At 41.3% G+C, this 23,857-nt stretch overlaps 1 protein-coding gene across 1 annotated transcript; it reads right to left on the bottom strand.

The window, feature by feature from the left end:
• Window positions 1-1,315: 1,315 nt before the first annotated feature.
• Window positions 1,316-19,732, bottom strand: LOC136489131 (uncharacterized). The gene is made up of 2 exons (XM_066485848.1): window positions 19,629-19,732; window positions 1,316-1,805 (listed from the first exon to the last, which is right to left on the bottom strand). Exons 1-2 carry the CDS (start codon window positions 19,730-19,732, stop codon window positions 1,316-1,318), a joined length of 594 nt encoding a protein of 197 aa, XP_066341945.1.
• Window positions 19,733-23,857: the final 4,125 nt, after the last annotated feature.

Raw genomic sequence — 23,857 nt, 5'->3', positions numbered from 1 at the left:
ATATATACGATATTTATGAACAAGTACGTGTTATATAAATGGGTACAGTATATACGAGCAAAGAATGTTATATGAGTTCACAATCCAATTGTTTAGTGTTTATCTTATTATTCAGGGTCTCATTTACAAAAAGAAACAACAAAATAGCATACAAAGATCTTATACATACTTGATCCTGGTTGAATACAAGCATTAAACTGTATACATACAGTCAACCTTCTATAGATTGTACATCAGTACATGTCTAAAGAACAGAAAGCTGTCCAAAATTTCTAATTTAATGCGAATATGGATATTCACATATTTATTTTTGTGTGTCTAAGAATTCAAAGATATAGATATCCAAGCATTATTAATTAGTGTATATGCTAGAGGTAGAAGATATAGATATCCAAGAATTAGTGTATACAGATATCCAAGCATTATTAATGTAACCCATTCTGTCACAAATTTAAAAAGAATTTATACATTAAGGCTCTAATATATAGAGAGACCTGCGCTGCACACCAGAATGGAGAACCAGAACGCATAATCCTCTATCTACGCCTCATCACAACAAGGCATGTTGATCCTATTTTCTCATGGCGGTGGCCATGACCACAATCGCCGTTGTCTTGGTTGTTGCTATCCTGTATTCGTCTCCATGCTAGGAAGCTGGTGGCTGTAAGCACCACTCCTCTCGTACCTAAGTTTACATTATTTCGTTAAGCCTAATTTCTAAACGAAGTACCCTTGTTTGAACTGCATGATGTGTTCCATATGGACAGGCATTAGCTGCGACAGAAAGTGCTATCTCGTGGACCACTGTACTCACTACCGGAATCCTCAAATTTGCCGAGTGTTTTTATGTTTGCCGAGTGTATTCCCTCGGGCACCCGGCGAACAGGTTCTTTGCCGAATGTCAAAAAAAACACTCGGCAAAAAAAACACTCGGCAAAGATGGGGTTTGCCGAGTGTCAAAAGAAAAACACTCGGCAAAGATAAAGTTTGCCGAGTGTAAAAAAAAAATACTCGGCAAAGAAATAAAATATTTTTTCTGGAAAAGAAGAAGAAGCAAAAAAATAAAAAAAAACTTTGCCGAGTGCTCACTTCTAGAACACTCGGCGAAGAAATAAAAAAAATTCTAGAAAAGAATGAGAAAAAAATGAAAAAAATACTTCGTTGAGTGTCCAGATATGGGACACTCGGCAAACAAACAAAATATCTTCTTTAACCCACCCAGCGCCCACCCTCCTTCCGCACCCGCCCGCAGCGCCCCCTCACCTTCTTCCGTGGGTCGCACGCACCCAGCCCCAGCGCCTCCTCCGTTTTCTTCCTAGGCCCCCAGCGCCCCCTCCCCTCCCCGCCGGCGCCCCTCCCCCTCCTCTCCCTCTCTTCCCCGGCGGCGGCCGCCCCCTCCTCTCCCTCTCTTCCCCAGATCCGGCGGCCTCCCCCTGCTCTCCCTCTCTTCACCGGCGCAGATCAGCGGCCGCGCGGAGCGGCGCGGGGGGTGCGGCCCCTCTCCACTCCGGCGTGCTCCATCAGTAGGCAGCGGCGGGCGGCCGTCCCCTCTCACCCCGGAGCACCTCCACCGCTGCCCCCCAGGCTGGTTTCGGTGGAGGGCGGCTGGATCTGGTGGAGGGCGGCCGGATCCATGGTGGGACCGCCCTCCGGCAGCGGATCCTGGGCCGGCGAGTCCAGGATCCGGCAGCGGGGAGTCCTGATCCGGTGGCGGGGAGGCCGAGTGTTTTTGGGGCTTCGCCGAGTGCCCCTGGCACTCGGCAAATCTCCTGTATCCGATAGTGACTACCGAGAAATGCGGCAGGCTGTGCGAATTCAAAGGATACAAAAGCAATAATCCACACTGTAAATATCTTCGGAACAACAAAGTGTGCTGTTGCTGCCCATGAGCCTATGTAAACTAAAAGTAGGGTCTGTGTAATACCCAGAATCAATAAATAACTAAGTTTGTGCCTGTGCACTGTGATACATAAATAGGAGCTGAAAACACATCAATGCAATATGAGGAGCATAAAAAAACATACGGTATTCTGGGATCAGCGGACAGTATAATATACATGTATTACAAATATGGATAAAGAGCTGTACAACATATATAATTAATTAAAGTTCAAATCAAACACGAATCAAGCACAATGCAGAACTTCAAATCCATAAGGTGGACAACTCCCAGAGACGAAGATATTTGTTCCATGTATCTGTTTTCGAAACGCACCCCCTCCCTCCAAACACCACATTGAAGATCCACAAATGTTATGCTCGCAGTGTAACACCCTAAAATTTACAAAATTTAAAATAGGAGAAAATGATTTAATTATGTATTTTGTGAGCATTTAAATTTAGAAATATGATAGCTTTGTTAAAAATAAAATCAAATACAAGGTTTACATATATGTATGTGCATACATGCTGCTGCATATTTTATTTGTGATGCTTTGGTTTGATCAAAATTTGCAAAAGGATTTAAATTTGGATTTAAATTGGATTTCAAATTGTGTTGAGAAAATTAGAAAAGGAATTTTATTTTCTCTCTTCTCCCTCCCTTGGATCTGGCCCAGCTCGGCCGGCGCCACGCTTCACTTTGCTGTGCCACCCAAGACTCCTCGGCCTAAAATAGCAGCCGACCCTGCCGCCTCTCTTTTCCGTCTTAGAACTAGCAGCCGCCCTCGCCGAATCGCCGAGACGCAACTCCGCCAAACCCTAGCCGCCGCCGAGCCGCCCGCTACGCCGTGCACTGCGCCGCCCGCTACGCCGTGCACTGCGCCGCCCGCTAGACGAACCTTTGAAAGGCCTCATAGTGAACCCTGCCGACCATCCTAGGTAGTGGGTCAAAAGGGTGATCACCTCGGACGACAGGGTAAATCACGACTCACAATGAAAGTGTATAACCTCTGCAGAGTGTAAAACTGTTATATCAGCCGTGCTCACGGTCACGAGCGGCCTTGGACCCTTATGGAATATATGATGAACACTAATGATACTGATGATAAAGATGTCACTAATGATTACTGTTTATGCTATTCATTATTCATGTTTCCCTGATCATGTGTTTACAAGGGTTTATGATAAACTTGTTACTACTCAATTGCTAAAGTCATGACTCATTAAAAGCTAATCGCAGTTAAACCAGTGTCAGCCTTTTGACCCTCATGAACCACATGTTATATTTGTTGAGTATGGCACCTGGATGGGTACCAGATTGCTAGAGTTTGGAGGAATTAGGCTTGTGATCAACCAGTCAGTTGTCCCTGTGGAATTGAAGTCTTCACTCGAAGATCGGAGTTGTCTTTCCGCTGTTTGCTATTTAAGGTTATATCTTTTATACTACGTACGTTATATATTGAGCATTGTCTTTCGATATTACCCTTATTTTTAGATATACGTGAGATTTGACTTCCTAGGCTCACATATGGTGCGTATTTGGTTCTGTTCATGAAACCGGGTGCTACAATCAGTCAAAAAGCTTTACCCCTGATCATCGTGTTGGGCAAGCCACAAAGTCCACTGTCAACAAATATAAGTGATGTAAGACACTACGGCTCACCACTTGTCATCGGACTCTCCCGGACACCATGGTGTCATCTGCTATGGAGATTCTGCACTAAGGAAGCTTTGACTCACTAATTAAGATACAAGGGCAAAACAACCTAGTGCACTAAAAGTACCCACTTGACGTTTGCCTTTTTTCTTTGGTCTATCTCGATCTCTCTCTCTCTCTTAGCAAAACCAAACCCCTGAAGTGTGGTGGCACCGGCACAACATTGGGACCATCTGCTGTTTGGTGCGGCTTTCTAGTGCGCTTGTGCTGGTCGGACAGTGCCACTTTTCTGCAGGTTCGAGCCTTGGCATCTCAGCACGACACAATAGTAATCCTCTACGTCGCATCACAAAAAGGGAAGTTCGTCCTCTTTTCTCATGGCAGTGGCCAAGACCACAATCGCCGTTGTCTTGGTTGTTGCGATCCTGTATTCGTCTCCATGCTACCAAGCTGGTGACTACAAGTACCACTCGCACCTAACATTACATTATTTCCGGATTAATAAAAATCAATCTTACTATTAGTAATTAAAGGCCCCAACGGAGGTTCCACATTAATTCTCACCAGACGCGCTAGGAAAAAAAATAAATGTTAGAAATTCTCACATTAATCAGAAACATCTGGCCATTGATCGGAAGTCTCTAATGGGCTCTAACTATCTATAACCATTAGATCTATTTTACTTTTTAGATCTATTTTATTTTTACTCACCTCCATCGTTCAAATAAAAAATAGCCTAAAATATTATTGCCGAAAAAACCTCTGCTACTATTACTAATTAGAGGCCCCACGTTAATTCTCACCAAACGCGTTAGGAAAAAAGATAAATGCTAGAAATTCTCACATTAATAAGAAACATCTGGCCATTGGTCAGAAGTCTCTAACTGGCTCTAACTATCTATAACCATTAAATCTATTTTACTTTTTAGATCTATTTTATTTTTACTCACCTCCATCGTTCAAATAAAAAATAGCCTAAAATATTATTGCCGAAAAAAACCTCTGGCCACACGAGATAAATTATTGAACGGCAGATGGTTAATAAAATATCCAATATATTAATTAGGTACTATCGATAACCTTATAGCATGGTTAATATCTTAATAAAATATTAGTCTTCAAGGTTACCGGTTAGCCGAAAATATCGTTGCCAAAAAAATTGGCCGCACAGGCGGAGATATTTAATGGGCCATTGATTAATAATAAAATATCTAATAGATACAACCGATCACGTTAATGGTTGGTTAACCTTATACCCCTCACGATCACGTTAACGATTGGGCAATGTATTAATATAAGATATCAGCCCATGACGTTCTTGGTTAGTTAATCTTTTAATAAAAAATCAAATAGAAATAAAGTTAGTCTATTAATAAAACGTAGGATATAATCTATCGACCTGAACAAAATAGATACACTTGTGTGGACTGCCGGTAAAAGAGGTGTGACAACAGACAGTCTTAAAAAACATACAAGTTTTGCCAACCGCGCCAAAACAATTAATTATTTGTTTGGCATTTTTCCTGTACTTTTATTGTTTATTCATTGAACATAATTCAACATAATCCTTAAATTTGCATCTAAATAAACTACATCTATAATTATGAATGACAATTTAAAGTAACGCTCTAAATTTATACCTAAACTATCAATCTCAGCCATTATGAAACAGAATTTAAAATATCCTAATTTATTTATATGTTACTCGCATCTACCATTAGGAAAGATAATAAAAAATAACTACTAAGTTTGCATTCAAATTATCACATATGCCATTATAAAAAGGTAACATAAAGTAAATATCGACCTCAAGCCATTATAAAAAATTAAATAAAAATATATCTGAAATCCTCATGTAATTAATAAATAAATATATTATGAAATGTCGTCCAATATTTATAAACTACTATATTTATATGTTAAGTTAATTGTAAGCATAATGATGTGTTCCCTCCTGTAGACCAGACAAATATTTATGCATGAGGATAAATACATATTTAGTTTTGTGAAATGTCCCTTAACAACACAAAGCGATGGCATTGATAATTGACTTAAAATTATATTGAGACTCCACCATAACAAATTTTTAAGTCATTATTTCAAATAAGTTTAAATACATTTTGACTATTTTACTAATATTTCTATTTTAATTTTAAATCATCTATATCATATAAAATAATAATACTACATATAATGTTTTGATATAAATGAAATGACTATTTATGTTGTCAAAATTAATGGGTACCTTAGGCTCTAGAATTTTTTTAATAGAATAAAAAACCTAAAATTTGAATAAAATATACAATAAGCACTAGATTTTTACTTAAAAAATGTTTCGACATTACGCAATACTATTTATTAATATATTAAAATTTGATTGAAGTAAATATATGTACATCAAGTTTAGTATATATACTATGTTTCAGTAACGATGAAAGTATTTTATTAATGACTCATATACTAATGATATTAACAAGTTATTTAAAATCATTTTAAGGAACATTACATATAATTTATAGAAATTTTTGCCTTAGATATTTATACATTCTAACTAAAAGTTCGATATTCTATATTAATTATATAAGCATTATTGCACATATAATTTCTTGAAATAATTCAATTATTTTGAGAAGTGGGAAGGCTAGAGTATACCACAAATAGTAATATCTTACTGGTATTTGGGATTCCTTTAAAGTATACAATCATTATAAGACTTGGATATTAATGTCCTCTCTAGGTTAGCACCTTTGCATCATCAAATAATCTCAGATCAAGCTCTACCATAGATCTTAATTTACGTAGCGCCGGTTTAAATGTTATTCATGCCATCATAGTCCTTTATAGTGTAGTTTATGGCCTAACATATCCTTATTTCAAAAAGTACAAACCCGATTTTAAGAACAAAACTAGATACACACCATATGTGTCAACTATCACATATAACTGCAAATAAGGGTAATATCAAAAGACAATGCTTAATATATAACGTACTTCATATGAAGGATATAACCTTCGGGTGAAGACACCAATTCCTCAGGGACAACTGACTGGTTGATCACAAGCCTAACTCCTCCAAACTAGCAATCTGGTACCCATCTAGGATTTTCCAAAGATTTAAAAAGTAAAGCAAGCGTAAGTACATGTTGTACTCAACAAATATAACATGGGGTTCATGAGGCTCAAAAGGTTGACACTGGTTCACTGCGATTAGCTTTTAATGAGTCATCTTTTAGCAATTGGGTGCCAATAAGTTTATTCACAAGCCCATATAAATACATGATCAGGTAAACATGAATAATGAATAGCATAAACAGTAATCATTAGTGAGCATCTTCATCATCAGTATCATCAGTGTTCATCATCTATTCTGTAAGGGTTCCAAGACCGCTCATGAATGTGAGCACGACTGGTATACTAGTTTTACACTCTGCAGAGGTTGTACACTTTCACTGTGAGTCATGATTTACCCTTTCACCCGAGGTTGCGAGCCTCTTAACCCACTACCAAGGAAGGTCAGCATGGTTCACTATGAAGCCTTTTAAAGGTTTGTCCAACAAGTTAGGGCCATTAGATTCACTCAGCAAACAGATGTAGGAACCCTCCTTCCTGATGACACAATGACATGCAGTGTATACACAAGGGGACAAAGGTTGTCCTATACCCGATTCGTCAAGCCATTCTTACTCCATAAAGGTAACCACAAACAAGCTAGAAAAATGTCCTCATACTGAGCTAAAGCCATAGCCATGTAGCCCTCACAGCTGTACTATAAGTCCCGGATGATCACTTACAGATAAGTCCTTAGGGAGAGTATTCTAGAGCACCATAAAAATAGCCCAATGCTCAAGCCCCTTGGTTCCATGTTGCTAAAAAGCATCTTTTAGTGTTTATTGCATATACCATTAGTCAAGTTATAAGATCATAGTCTTTAATTGAGCACTAGCATCATACTACCCAATGCATATCCCATACGAGACAAGGTATAAGTTCAATTCTAGGGAATCCCTATCAAGGTGACACATGCAATATGAATTAAATGTATTAAAGTTGATAGGAAACAAGGATGGTCCCATGCTATACTTGCCTTAAATTCAGATCCTTCTTCTTATCCAAGCCTTCAAAGATCTGCTTCTTCATTCACCACGTATAGCTCACCGAAAGGACAGAATCATAAAGCACCACACAAACATCCATGCACACATACACGAAGCAAACAATAGAACTAAATTAGAATAGTACACCAACCATATAATCAAGATGAAAAGTTTGTAAAACCAATCTACGTCTCGCTACGAACACACAAACGCGAAAAACACTCTAATCGGAACTATAACGAAAAAGTTATGAATTAAACAAGATTTCCTTCAATAAAATAATAGATTAAATCCAACCACGAATTTTAAAAGTTGAAAACATATTTAATAGTAGTATAAACATGTAGATTACGCAATTACGAATCTAACGCAACTTGAACGGATCAAATCGGAGTTAAAACGGAGAAGATATGGCCTAATGAAGATAGTGGCAATTTTGTAAATAGATGGAACTTGATTTTTCCAAATCTAAATAAATAAAATCAGATTTAGAAACAAACCAGGGACTGTGGGCATGAATAGAAGAAAGGGCAGGGGCTCTTTAGAATAAAATCAGGGGTGGCGGGTTCTAAAATAGAAAAGTAAAGGGACTCTTTAGCAAGATAGCCTACGAAGGGGTATCTTCTAATCTAGGCCATGAATCCCAGATCGGACGACTACCGATGGTTGGGAAGATTTCTTCGGCCGGCACAGTAACTCTGGTAGAATGGTGGCCATTGCCAGCGATGAGGTGCTCACTGGTGAGCGCGAAGAGGGCCCTAGAGTACATGATTCGACGCTGGCAAAGCACAGGGAGCAAGAGAAGACGATGGCGGACTCGACTCGGCAATCTACGGTGGCTAAGATCGAGCAGAGATGGCTAGCTGGCGAGCAATGGTGATGGTGGAGCGACGGTAATGTAGGGGAGACCAAAAAAGAGCGAGACAAAGGGAGTTAAGGGGCTCTGCGGGTTTGACAACTCTACGCGAAGTTCGAGGATGCTCTTACCATGACGGAGGAGCAACTAAGCAATGCGGTGACGTCAACTTCTTCTCGGAGAGATTTGGACGGCGGCGCTAGGGCATAGGATGGCTTAGCGGCTATGCTAGGGCTCGGTATAGAGGCGACGGACACATGGCTCGTCTTTTATGAGGCAAGGTGGCGTGGGGTGCACGACACGATGCAAAGATGTGGGTGGAGCGGACACCGACGGCGATGGTGTCTAGCTTGGGTACTAGTGGGAGGTAGGAGATAGCTGACAAGCGGGCCTAGTTCGTCAGTGACTCAAGTGGCGGGGTCAGGATGATAGAGAGACAGAGCGTGGAGAGAGGGGCGGGGACACGACCTACGCGGCTGCTGGGCCGGCCAAAGAAGGAGGATGGAAGAAGGCGAGTGGGCCGCATGGGAAAAGATAGAGGAGCAGGCCAGGCTGGGCCAAAAAAAAGAGGAGGGAGATAGAGAGAGCAGTTTTTTTTCATTTTCTTTTTTTCTTTTTCTCATTTCAAAACAAATTTCAAATATAAACCTAATCGAATTTGAATATGGTTTAAAATATCCTTTTCAATTCAAATAAAAATGAGCAATCTTTTAAAGTTTTCCAAAAATAAATTTTACAACTTTTTAAATTCTTTTATTTTCAAATTTTCTTTTCTTTTTATTTCAAAGCCATTTTTAAATTCATTTTTAAAAGCAATTTAAACCATTTTGAATTTTAAACAGAACCACTCAACCAATTAAATCAAATGCACCGACATGTATGCACAGCCATGTTGGTAAATTCCTATGATAAATTTTAAATTAATGAAAATATTTATTTTCCTATGTTTTTATGAGCACAAAATTGCATAATTAATTTAATTTTCATCTATTTCAAAAAGAGAAAATTTTAGGGTGTTACAATTCTACCCCCTTAAGATGAATCTCGTCCCCGAGATTCGAAAGACGTCGACTAGGAGATAGGGATACTTTGTCTTTGGATTCTTCTTTACTTACTCGGGTAGTTCCATCGTCTTGATAAGGACCCCACTTTGCTTTGCATACTTGTTGACCTTACTCCAAGTAACTTGTCAAACTGATTCCAAGATTCTGAAACGTATTCCAAACAATACTCAGGTAACTCCAATTACTAGGCCACGTTTCCTTTTTAGTCCATAATATCAATTCTTTTTCTTAAAATGTTCACCTTCCAACGGAGCTTCCTTACTTTCTTGGTCTAAAGTAGATTCTATTGCCAACTTTAAAATATTGATGATTTTGGTCAAGTTGCTCAAACTTGGAATACAATTCTTAGTCCTTGGTGTCACCTAGACCTTCTTAGCACAACTCTCCGTTGCTAAGGGCATCGGCCATGACTTTGCTCCTCGAAGTGATAGCACTTTTCCAAGTCATAATCAATTTCATTCCAATGAGGATATCACAAGCTCAAAACCATCTTAGTGAGATGTCCTGTAGATTCTTTTGATCCTCCTAGATGTCACTTGTTATGCCCAAATAGATAGTACCTCATGCTCTACAATGGATAACTCTAGATTATACGTCAGATGTGTCCTTCTCATGTTTTCTAGCATAAACCTCTACTTTTTCTTCAGGCATAAGGACACATCCCACACCTTGATACGGTGCATCCTAGTGAATATAAAGCTCTTGTCCTGATCTGGCAAAGCTAATGCTTAGGTTTTACTTCAACTGTTTTTTTACTCCTTCAAACACTTAACTGAGGTCTCTTGTTCCGAACTTAAACCTTCTCCAGTAATACTATCAATATCTTGATGGTCTTGGACAAACTTTCTATGTACCTCTAATCAAACCTCATTATTAAAGACTCTGAGTTTCTCTCACATCTTTGAGTGGGTTCCTATCACATCATTAAGTTTCTATAATCCAAACCTTCTTGTCATGCTTAGTATATCATTAGAATTTTCTAAGACTCCATAGAACCATCTGTAGTTATCAGATATCTCATTCCTATGTCATCAATGCCTACTTGTCCTAGGTATGTTGAAGATTGGACTCCCAACTGATGATAACTTGAATTGGATCAATCTTGATGAATACATAAGATCTTGTAGATGATCCAACAACTTATCAACCGAGCAAAGGATACTTACTCTGGCTGATGAAGCCCTTAAGTGATATACATCCTCTTAGTATACACCTCCTAATAGGTCATTCTCGTATTCATCAGGTGCAGGCTGATTACCCTCATACTCAATTCTTTCTCCTAACGGTGTTCTTAGAAGAAACGAACGTTGGGCATACTTAACCACTCCTTTACAAGCAGATAACCATCCCTTTCCAAGGATAACATCAAAGTCCATTAACTCCAAAACAATAAGGTTTGCGTCAAAGTTTACCCCCTTTATGTCAAGACTAACTTTTGGGCATATGCGGTTTGCCTTCATTACTCCTCCTGGAGACTTAACTATCACTGGTTTCCTCATCAGAAGCATAGTTATCTTATGATCTTCTACACATTCCCTAGATATGAACAAATGTGACGCACTGGGGTCAGACAAAACCATGGCAGGGGCTGAGTTTACTAGAATCAAACCATAAACAACCTCCTTAGCTCCATGAGCGGTAATCAGATCCACATTGTTCAACCTGCCTTGAATGTAGTTTCGCTTTAACTTATTGCCTTGCACCTGCTCCTTATGGACATTATGTTCTGAACCCTGCTGCTGTTGATTCTAGCTTTGATTACTCTCAGCAAGCTTCTCAAGACAATTGTTCTTATAGTGTTCAATTTCACCACAATCATAATCTTCCTCACTAGTAGAAGTATTTGTCTTCATCAAGGTGATAGTAGGAGGTGATAGACATGGCTCATGGGAACTAAAATGCTACACTTCATCATTGGGTTGTTGATACTGATCCTGATCTATACTCCCAAGCAGATTCATAGGGCATGACTAATATTCTGCTTGTGTAGCAAAATGAAGACGAGTGTTCCTTAACTGGCGGTGAACGTTAAACTTTCTCTTCTTCTCTTTCATCTCTCGATACTTGTTCTCAATTACATTTGCTCTATCCACCAATGTCTAATAGTCAGCATACACCACGGTCATCAGCTGTAGTTGCAAACCATCATTCAGTCCTTTGAAAAAAATGTTTTTGCTTCTTAGCATCACTATACACCTCTCTTGGAGCATAGCGTGATAATTGAGCTAACATGTCACGATCCTCACACACAGTCATAGATCCTTGCTTCAAGTTGAGGAACTCATCTTGCTTAAGTTCTACCACACATAACGGAATATGGTAGGACCTGAAGCTCTCGCTAAACTCCTTCTAGGTGATCTGTCCAGCATTGTTGGGACGTCCATACTGGTAAGACTCCCACCAGTCTTGTGCTATGCCCTAGAGTTGGCTAGATGCAAAAAACACCTTCTCATGGTCATCACACTGAGCTATGTCCAATTGTCGCTCCACAGCTCTAAGCAAGTCATCAGCTTCTAGTGGTTCGCTTGTATGGGAGAATGTTGGTGGCTGTCCCTTTATAAATTCACCACACTTGTCAATAGGTGGTGCTTGATGTGGGTTGTTCAACACACTTTGAGCAATAGTCTGTGATAACTGAGTCTGCGTCATCAAAGCTTGCTCTATAGATGGAGGATTAGGTGGCGATGGATTAGAATTGGCAGGATTCCTTTGGTCATCATGCGAAGCACTTCTCCTGGTAGCAATCATCTGTTAATCCAATGAAATTGTAGCTTATACCATTGGAAAGCTTATCAAATCCTCCAAAACTTCCTTATAGAACACTTTTCCAAATTCTACAGTTCATGTAATAAAAAATAGTGCACAACAGAAACTGGTCTAGGCTTTTAAACAGCACATGTGTATCATCTTGTGATTTTCGTATCTCCATAACCAAAATAGCTATCTAGCTGATTCTTGTGGTCAAAGAAAGATATTGAAGTCTACTGTTGTCCAAAATTTTCTCATGATTTCTGATCATCCAAAATCAAAGATAAAAGCCAAAGAGGGCAGGCTACTACGAAAGACAAGATAGGAAAAACAGAAGAAAACCATAGCCCAACTATTGATTCCATTAATCCTTATACCTTAGGCCTATAAACTAAACGAAATTGTGGGAACACCCAACAAGATCATTGCAATCATTACAAAGATTCAAAACTAGTAGAAGCATAATGATATTTCAACAAAGCAATAAAGGTGCATAACTCAATCATTGACTCAACTTGCGATACTATCGTTTTCATTGTACTAGGGGTAACCATCCTAAGACTCATCTTTAGATTACGCAAGAAGGTGGTGAGGAACAGTTCTAAAAGCATATCAAATCAAGGACTGAAGATGAGCACAAAGACTTCAAAATAAGCACCAAGGTAGCGATGAATAACAAGGGTAGAGATATAGTAGAGAAGAAAATATCAAGGTTCATAGAGCAAGCATTTTTGTAGCAACTTCTAAATCTTAGAATGACCAGTTTCTACTAGTCTTTTGTCCTACAGTCAGCATTGCTCTGATATCACTTTGTAGCACTTGGTTTCAAGAGCAAAACCAGATACACACCATGTGTGAGCCCATGAAGTCAACTCTCACATATAGCTACAAATAAGCATAATATCAAAAGACAATGCTCAATATATAACATACTTAGTATGAAGGATGTAACCTTAGATAGCAAACAGTGGAAAGACAACTCTGATCTTCGAGTGAAGGCTCCAATTCCATAGGGACAACTGACTGGTTGATCACAAGCCTAACTCCTCCAGACTAGCAATCTAGTACCCATCCGGGATTTTTCCAAAGATTTAAAAAGTAAAGCAAGCATAAGTACATGTCGTACTCAACAAATATAACATGGGGTTCATGAGGCTCAAAGGGTTGACACTGGTTCACTACGATTAGCTTTTAATGAGTCATGTTTTAGCAATTGGGTGGCAACAAGTTTATTCACAAGCCTATATAAACACATGATCAGGTAAACATGAATAATGAATAGCATAAACAGTAATCATTAGTGAGCATCTTCATCATCAGTATCATTAGTGTTCATCATCTATTCTATAAGGGTTCCAAAGCCGCTCGTGACCGTGAGTACGGCTAATATACCAGTTTTACACTCTGTAGAGGTTGTACACTTTCACTATGAGTCGTGATTTACCCTTTCGCCCGAGGTCATGAGCTTCATAACCCACTACCAAGGAAGGTCGGTAGGGTTCACTATGAAGCCTTTCAAAAGTTCATCTAACAAGTTAGGGCCATTCGATTCACTCGACAAACAGATGTAGGAACCCCGCTTCAATTTGTCAAGCCATTATTATGCCATAAGGTAACCACTAACCAGCTAGAAAAGGTCCACATACTGAGCTAAAGCTAGATCCATGTAGCCCTTAAAACTGTACTGTAAGTCCTGGATGATCACTTATAGATAAGTCCTTAGGGAGAGGAATCTAGAGCACTATAAAAACAATCCAATGCTCTAGCCCCTTGGTTCCATGTTGCTAAAAAGCATCTTTTAGTGTTTATTGCATATACCATTAGTCCAGTTACAAGATCATGGTCTTTAATTGAGCACTAGCATCATACTACCCAATGCATATCCCATAGGAGACAAGGTATAAGTTCAATTCTAGGGAATCCCTATCAAGGTGACACATGCAATATGAATTAAATGTATTAAAGTTTATAGGAAACAAGGATGGTCCTATGCTATACTTGCCTTAAACTCAGATCATTCTTCTAGTCCAAGCCTTCAAAGATTTGCTTCTTGATTCACCACATATAGCTCACCGACTAGACATGATCATAAAGCATCACACAAACATCCATGCAATCATACACGAAGCAAACAATAGAACTAAATTAGAATAGTACACCAACCATAGAATCAAGATGAAAAGTTTGTAAACCGAATCTATGTCTTGCTACGAACACACAGACGCAAAAAGCACTCTAATCGGAACTATAATGAAAAAGTTATGAATTAAACAAGATTTCCTTTAATAAAATAATAGATTAAATCTAACCTCGAATTTCAAAAGTTCAAAACATATTTAGTAGTAGTATAAACATGTAGATTATGCAATTACAAATCTAACGCAACTTGAATGGATCAAATCAGAGTTAAAACGGACAAGATATGGCCAAATGAAGATAGTGACAATTTTGTAAATAGATGGAACTTGATTTTTCCAAATTTAAATAAATAAAATCAGATTTTGAGACATACCAGGGACTGTGGGCATGAATAGAAGAAAGGGCAGGGGCTCTTTAGAATAAAATCAGGGACGACGGGTTCGAAAATAGAAAAGTAAAGGGACTCTTTAGCAAGATAGCCTACGAAGGGGTATCTTCTAATCTGGGCTATGAATCCCAAATCGGATGGCTACCGATGGTTGGGAGGATTTCTCCGGCGGGCACAGTAACTCCGGTAGGGTGGTGGCCATTGCCGGCAACGAGGAGCTTGCTGGCAAGCGCGGAGAGGGCCCAAGAGTCCATGATTCGACGCTGGGAAAGGACAGGGAGCAAGAGAAGACGATGGCAAACTCGACTCGGCAATCTACGGTGGCTAAGATCGAGCAGAGATGGCTAGCTGGTGAGCAATGGCGATGGCGACATGGGGGAGACAAAAACAGAGCGAGACAGAGGGAGTTATGGGGCTCTGCGTGTTCGAGAACTCTACACGAAGCTCGGGGATGATCTTACCATGACAGAGGAGCAGCTAAGCAATGTGGCGACGGCGGCTTCTTCTCGGCGAGATTCAGGCAGCGGCGCTAGGGCACAGGATGGCTTAGCGGCTATGCTAAGGCTCGAGATAGAGGCGGCGGACATGGGGCTCGGCTTTTATGAGGCAGGGTGGCATGGGGTGCACGGCACGACGCGAAGCCGTGGGTGGAACGGACTTCGACGTCGGTGGTGTCCAGCTGGGGTACGAGCGAGAGGTAGGAGACAGCTGACAAGCTTGCCCGGTTTGTCAGCGACTCAGGAGGCGGGGTCGGGATGATAGAGAGACAAAGCGTGGAGAGAGGGGCGGGAACATGGCCTGCGCGGCTGCTGGGCCGGCCCAAGAAGGAGGAGGGAAGAAGGCAAGCGGGTCGCGCGGGAAAAGATAGAGGAGCAGGCCGGGCTGGGCCAAAAGAAAGTGGAGGGAGATAGAGAGAGCAGTTTTTTTCCATTTTCTTTTTTGTTTTTCTCATTTTAAAACCAATTTCAAATATAAACCAAATCGAATCCAAATATGGTTTAAATACTCTTTTTATTTCAAATAAAAATGAGCAATCTTTTTAAGTTTTCCAAAAATAAATTTTACAACTTTTTAAATTCTTTTATTTTCAAATTTTCTTTTCGTTTATTTCAAAGCCATTTTTAAATTCATTTTCAAAAGCAATTTAAACCATTTTGAATTTTTATCAGAACCACTCAACCAATTAAATCAAATGCACCAGCATGTATGCACAACCATGTTGGTAAATTCCTATGATAAATTTTAAATTACTGAAAATTTTTATTTTCCTATGTTTTTATGAGCACAAATTTGCATAATTAATTCAATTTTCATCTATTTCAAAAGCAGAAATTTTTAGGGTGTTATGTCTATCCGGTGCGAGAGCACGGGTTAGAGGACTTCTGCCTTTCGAAACCAGTTTTTTTGAATGACAGCACAAGAAATTTAAACACAATAGGCTGTTAGAAATGGAGGTCATATCACTGTCATTGGAACTAGCAGCCTTGATCGTATCGGAGTGCTTGAAAAAAAGGAACATTCTCCATTACACAGTCCGTGAAGTACAATGCGCAGTACGGGCCAGAGCGGCTCGCTAGACTATTGTAGTTTCTTTTTTATTTCAAGGGATCGAGAGCTTCATAAGTACATTTGAACTGTAACCGTAACATTTGTAATGTTTAATGTTGATGAACCTGTCGTCTACGTAATGAATATAAAGCAAAACCTGATTCCACAAAAAATATATATATAAAACAATAAAAAGTGAAAAAGCGATCACTGCTAGTTTGCATGTCAAGCCAACAGTGATGTCTTGAGCAACACCGTCGGTTCAAAGCTCAAGCCAGCATTGTTGGCTTGAGCATCACTGCCAGTTCGAGCCACAAGCCGACAGTGTTTTTTGGGCATCACTGTCAGCTGGAGCCACAAGCCGGTAGTGTTGGCTTGAGCATCACTGTCGGCTCGAGCCACAAGCCAGCAGTGTTGGCTTGAGCACCACTGTCGGCTCGAGTCACAAGCCGGCAGTGTTGGCTTGAGCATCACTGTCGGCTCGTGCCACAAGCCGGCAGTGTACCGGGTGGTGCCAGGAACCGACAGTCTTGCTTGCACATCACTGGTGGTTCTGAGTACTGGCAGTGATATGAACCCCACGTCACTACCGGTATGCTACTGCCGGTTTAAGATCCGGCTGTGATAGGGGATTTTGAACCGATAATGATGTTCTGATCTGGGGTAGTGATTTGACTCACCTACATGGACAATAATTTCCTCGCCTAGGCATGCAAGCTAACCAAGCATACTATATAGCCGAGCAGCTACCAAATGGCTAGCCTTGACCAATGAGGTGATGCCACTGCCAGGCAAGGAATCTAAACACTCCTTTATTGTTTTTGGTTTGGCATTAGTGGTTTGGTATTGGGTATGTGAGGTTTTGTGGCTAGCAGTCCCCTTGGTTAGCCAAGGGAAGGGGGTTGCTATGGTGGAAGATGGAGAGGGACGCGACTATGGCTTTGCTGCCGGCCTGGGCATTGTTAGTTCCCGGCCATGAGTTTTTTGGGTGCCAAGCATGCTAACTGATTACAGCATGGATGGCATAGCTATAGTAAAACCATATTAATCCTCATGTCTTAGCGAAAATTGATCCTAGTAAACAGGCTAGAAACTAATAAATAAAACAATTTTTTTTGCTGGGACCATTAAATTTCTGGTGACATGCTGATTTCAGCATGGTCCATTAATTCATCAGATGCAAAAAAATCTGGAACTAGGCCAAAAAAGCAGCTGATTTGCTCCGCCCTACTTGCGCCGAGTCGGGCGCCGACCAATGTGCACCCTAGATCGCTAGTCCGATGACTCTATCTTGCGTGCTCGCATCAGGGTCCCACTTCTGCATGCGCCAGCTGTGCCCAGAAACCTTAGCTCGCATTTCTGCTTCCCCTTCTCCTCACAGTGGCCATGAGCAAGAGAGGAACAACTCAGCGGGGTGCAGCACAATGAAGTCTGACGATGGCACTGTCGAGAGCCACTACCCAAAACTGTGTACAGCTATAGATCGTTCAAGGGGAGCCTGTCGGTGACCTAAGTTTGCGGATAGGTGCGGCGGTGGGCAGATCTGTCGGTGCCCTTGTGGATAGCTGTATATAAGGATGAAAACGGATCAGATCGGTGCGGATAATGCCTCCCCATATCCTAATCCGCTTTTCTTTGTCGGATTCAGTGCGGAGCGGATAATACACGGATGCGGATGTGGATGCGGATTTTTTCGGAAGACGGAACTGGTACGGATATGGATCGGAACCGGATAGGAGACGGATTTAAATAGTCGAGTAACATGTGCATATGTAGAGAATTATATGCTTGTCAAGAATTGATTTAGTAAAGAACAAGAACAGGCAATGTATAAGAATCTTGCATTGCATTCCGTGTTGCGACTCTCACACTGATAATTAACACTTAACATGATATCTTCACTAAAAATGATAAATTATTAGCCAATAAATAATAGCATCTAGCAAATTTCTTGATTTACAAATTAGAACACAAACTTTTTAAAATCCCGAGTTCTTTAGATTAGGGAGAGAAACTTTCGGATATCCTATTTTGAACATTGGATAATCCGCATAGAATTTGCGGATAATCCATATCCGCCGGATTTTACCTATTCCATATCCTACCCTGTATGTGCACACAATCAGATTTGGATTATCCGTATCCACATGGATATTAAAAGTTCTTCTCCGTATCCTCAAAATTCGGATTCGGATCGGATCAATTCGGAGAATTATTCACACCACTTTCACCCCTAGTTGTATAGCTATAAATCGTTCGAGCAGGGACTGTCAAGCCCCGCTCCTACATATGGACGAGCAAGCTAGGCCCCAGTGGACAGGATGGGAGAGCATGATCCAGTGTATAGGATGGGCGGCTGCACTAGCGTAACCATATCGTGTTTTGGGCTAAGTTTCGGGGACTGAGAAGGAAGAAAGGGAAAAAGAGTATGGCACGTGGGCCCCACCTTGATAGTTGCTATCAAAAGTGTCGGTGATATGTAGACCAAGCAGGCTACACAAGAAGCCCAAACCAGACAGGTACCTCATCTACGTGGAATACAAGGCACAACAAGACGAGAAATAGTGTCTCTTTCCTTATTGACTCCGGTAGCATGTTAGCAATCTAATTAATACAATCGAAATCACCCCATTCAGTGCATTGAGACATCCCTTAGTTTTTGCAACTTTCATAGGTCCCATACCATGCTATATGTGGGATATTTTATCTTTCAATCCATCCCAAACTTATTTCTCACTAGTCACATTTGTTGAAAATGTTCTACCAAACAGGACAAAACACTCAGCGTACATTATACTAATATGTCGTGTGTTTCTATGGGTGAAATTCATGCAGCGAGGAAATATGCGAAACCAAGTCAACCTTGGTGTAGGGTCGTAGCAGATTCAAGTTCATTTAGCACATGAAAGAAGGATGCAGAGATTCACTGTACCAGAGCCAATCTATAACATCGGACAATGGTTGCGAAAACATAATATTAATGACCAACAATCAGTCGGTATAATTTTTTAACAGATCGTCGGTTGCTATTTGTACTCGTACCGACGGTATATATTTAGCTATTTACATCAGATCATTGGTCTCTTAAAACACATCTTAGAGTCGAACGATAGGCCGGTATAGCCCATTTTCATTTTGGCATACTCGGCCCAGCCGACTCGCGTGCACTGAAATTAGCACGGCCCACTAGTTAGAGTGTCACCCAAAACCCTATCTCCAGACATTACCACCCCAGCAGCCGCCTCTCTCACACCTCACCAATCTAACACCAGCAGCTGCATCTCGTGTCGGGGCCTCTTCACCACCGCTGGGCATGAGCTTGTGGGGGGCGCCATCATTGCCGCAGACGCCCTCCATGCCATCGCGGCCACCGTCCCCGCGGTTGTGGACGCCATCCTCGGCGCCGTGGCCGTCGTCTAGGCGACCATCCCCGCTGCGTGCTCGTTGGTGTCGCTGTACTCGCCAGAGCTGCCGTAGCCGTCGTCGCCACCCCTGTTGTCGCAGCCGTCGTCCCCTCTCCTGCCGCCGCCGAACTCGAACAGGAGCATCCCGGAGCAGGTACTCATTCTCTTCCCTTCTATCCCCATCCGCTTCTCCCTTCCCTTCCATCCCCGAGTACGTACGGCTGCACTGCTCTCCATCCCTAGTCTCAACTCTCAAATCAAATCCCGAATGGGCAAATCCGATCCATCCCGCTGGCTGCTGGAGTGGTGACCGGTGAATACATGAGTGCTAAATTGAATTTCCTTGTTCTCCAGTATTGAGCTTTATTTGATTGCTTCCCAATTTCCAATTACTAAATGCTAAATTGAGTAGGTCTAGCATCTGTAGGATGGTATAGCTGAAGAAATTAAGATGTTGTGATTGTTATCACAATTTGTCCTGGTTCTTATTTTTTTCTAATTTAAGCTTTCATCAACTATATTATGTCTTATATGGGACTTGTGTACATGTTGATACATATTAGGCAAAATGCCCCCCCCCCCCCCCCCCTGCCTATATTATGTTGCTAGCTCGGCCACTGCTCCTATCCCCTTGTTGACACTCAAATTGGGCCCTTGCCAATTTTAAGAGGCCTATTCCAGTTTTGGCTCAATCTAAGGATAACTCTATAAAGCAACATTAATAATAGTACCACACTAGTCTTCCTACGGGATAAGACCACCCCTACTCCTTATAAAATAAGGAGTACATGGCTGATTGAGTCCCCGACTATCCAATCGCCAAAAACACATCTACAACCTCTCTTTATCCTCTTTTCCCATCTATCTCTTATTCTCATTCTTCATCGGTGCTGCATGGCTAGGGCATCGACGACGATGACGCTCTAGAGCGGTCAGGCCGGCTAGGGCAGCCCATAGCCGCCACACGCCCCGACGGGATCCCTCCCAGGCGTGTGGGATTTTGGGTCTCAAGAGAACTCGCCGGTGTGTCTTGCGTGTCGCACTCCCAATGAGGCTCCTTTGGCAACGTGTCGTGCGTATCGCGCTCATCGCAAGAGGCACAAGGTCTGTGTGCGGACATCCCTTAGGCGCCGCCGACCTCAAAGTTGGCTAGGTCTTACATCGAGCGATTTTGCTTCTTATCGAGTGTGTGACCTAATTAAGTGTGAACACCCCTCTCGACATTGCTCCCCTCCCGAGGCTTCCTTGGATGCATGCGGAGCAGCTCAGCCTAGGCCTCAACCTATGTTGGAGGATCTCGGATGCCTCAACCTAGTCCAAGATCATCATTTTTTCCCTAGGTAAGGGAATCATGCACTATGAATAGGAACGGAACTTGATCTAAATTATTGCTACACCTTCCACACAAGAGGCTGACAATGTTTGTAGACATGAGAAAAAGTGGGTCATTAAATTCTAAGTCTGCATATGCAACACTCTTCTATGGCCCAACCACATTTGAGCCATCGAAATGCTTGTTGAAATCCTCGATGCCATATAAATCTAAAGAACATGATGTCGGGCAACCTTCCCTTGTCTCCTACTCCCTCCATCCCATAATAGTGGTCGTTTTAGGATTCAAAATACGTCCCCAAATGAATGTCGTTTTAGCCTTAGGTGTGAGTCCCACCCTATATCGAAGTACAGAACCTGTCCATCCATCATGTCGTTATCGTCCACAACTTACTTCCTGTTCATTTTGTTTAAAGGCTAAAAAATGCAGGTGCATGGAATGAGGCAAGCCAAAGCGTTGGCTGTAGTATTTTTTAATGCAAAAACGTTGGTGTGTGAATGCTTTCCATCCCAGTCTGCCATCATGTCTTCTCAATGCATAGGGGTGTTCCAGTATTTTACCTCCTGCCTTGGGTTCTGGCCTCAAACCTACAACGACTACAACTGGGGGACAGAGGGAGTGGTGAAGACAAGGACAATATTTTGTAAGGGACTGCTATTTCTTCCCTCTATGATATAAAGATGTGCCGCTCTATTGTGTAGTCAAAACAAAAACCTTATGTGGTGTTCTAGAGCACAGTCGCCCATTATCAAGGAAAAATAAGGAGCATAATCACCATTCTCTTTCTTCTATGTCTCCTTCCTACGAAGTGGGTGATTGTAAAACTATGTATCTATTAGTCAATGAAGATGCACGATAATTCGTTCACACAATGTGTACCTATACCACAAATGTATTTTTACTTTTGATGCTAATTACTAAGGTGCATGAGAGTAGAGACACCCATGTACAATCTGCTATAGCAACCAATGTGAGAGAAACACCCAAGTCATGCACCACAAAGACAACAGCCTTAAAGATGTTATGGTTGTTCAACATCAGATAGTTCTACTCTTAGACCAAGTGATTAGATGTGGTCAACAAAGCAGCATGCTCAACTTGCTCCCTAGAAGGCTAGAACCATCTACTGGCATACACTCAAGGAAGTGCTCGACACATCCAGAATACTATTTTCTACCTACTATCATTGAGGATACACCCGTGTCTGTCCAGCTCTTTGACGTGTTGTGACCTTGCACCTGAGGTGGTAATGTTTTGTCCCTCACAAAACAACCAAGGAGTTGAGGAGAAAACAGTGTCTCTCCAGCTCTTTGACAGGTTATGACCTTGCACCTCAGGTGGTAATGTTTTGTCCCTCTCAAAACAACCAAGGGGGCACAGGATCCTTATGTCCTCAAGTGTCACAATAATACCTTTGTACCATGGTAAGATAAAAGTGTTTGTCTTTGAGACTAAAAGTTATTGATCTCAAGGAGTAAAGTCTCAACTAGCTTAAATGTGCAAGTTGATGATGTACCTAAGCCATAAATTCGGTTGATTAGCACTTCCAGCACAATGGATGAGAAAGTATCCTGGTTAAGCAAAAATCTTCAACTCATCAGTTCCTGATATGGTGGTGGTGAATGGGTTCCTCAACCAAGATCTCATAGACATCTCCCATTTCTCATTGCTGAAATGTGGTTCAACCATTTCCAGGCTAGAGTAATCTGTGGCGGCATGCTGAATAACACTCGGCCAACCACAAGCACTGACCTGATGCTGCCATATCCCTTGAGATGAACCCTAGCTGTCCCCTCCTATCTCTTGTGCACACCTCCTCTTACTCACTCTCTTCTAGATCTAGTGTGGCAAATCCAACCGGTGGCGGCAGCACCATCGTCAGCTAATGTTAGTTGGTCCCCCCTCGTTCCCCCTTCTCTCTCTTTCTCTCCCATTCCCGGATCTAATCATGTTTGTAATTGGAGCTCTCTAGCCATAATTTGGAGAAAAAGAGTTGGATTTAGGGCATACTTGGTTCCTTTCTCGATGGTCACCTCAGCTTATTTGGCAAAGCATGCTGGATTTTCCTGTAGGAATTGATATGATACAGAGAACATTTTCCTACCTGTATGCTTGTTATCCCTTGCCTTCAATGATTTATCAAGTTTCTATAAAAACTTTCATTTACTGCCTAAGATGTTGCATCAGCTCAAAGCACAAGAAGCGCAAATGATTAGTTACAGCGACTGAGGTGGTTGTTCCGTCAAAAGATACTGAGCTGATCGTTCCATCAAAAGTAACTGAGACAATCGTTCCGTCAAAAACAAACAAGACGATCGTTCTTTCAAAAGCAACTGAGACAATCAATCATATTACTTGCATGTCCCTTGTTACAGGTATTGCTTCAAAAATTGGGCATTGGATAATCAAAATATTGTTTACATTTCTTCTCCACGCATAGAAATTTAAAGAAATGTTGTTTACATTTCTACTCCACGTGTAGAAATATGAATCTAGCACCAAGCTAAGCGTGATTCCAATCGTCGTGGATTACATTTTACACCTTAAATCAGACATTGTTCTTCCAAAAGCGGACATAGATTTGTTGATGAGGAGCCTCATTCCAATGGTGGAGGAGGTCATTTCGGGGATAGCATGCCTAAATCTAAATAACTTGATTTGTGCTAGGGAACTCAATCCGATGAGGGTGAAGGACGTTGTGGTGGTGCTAGTTTGATTTTAGTTTGATTTAGTGCCTATTTGGGA

Source organism: Miscanthus floridulus, chromosome 10, assembly GCF_019320115.1.
Source record: "Miscanthus floridulus cultivar M001 chromosome 10, ASM1932011v1, whole genome shotgun sequence".
Classification (NCBI taxonomy): Eukaryota; Viridiplantae; Streptophyta; class Magnoliopsida; order Poales; family Poaceae; genus Miscanthus; species Miscanthus floridulus.
Note: the sequence above shows the minus strand (reverse complement) of the source record. Positions and strands in the feature narration are given on the sequence as shown.

What these genes read in the sequence shown, in the direction of transcription:
- LOC136489131 (XM_066485848.1), bottom strand. Translation starts at nt 19,732, where the DNA reads ATGGAGGGCGTCTGCGGCAATGATGGCGCCCCCCACAAGCTCATGCCC. An exon ending in GCTGGTGTTAGATTGGTGAG is followed by an intron (nt 1,806 to 19,628) that starts GTGTGAGAGAGG and finishes GAATTCGCACAG; the next exon opens with CCTGCCGCATTTCTCGGTAG.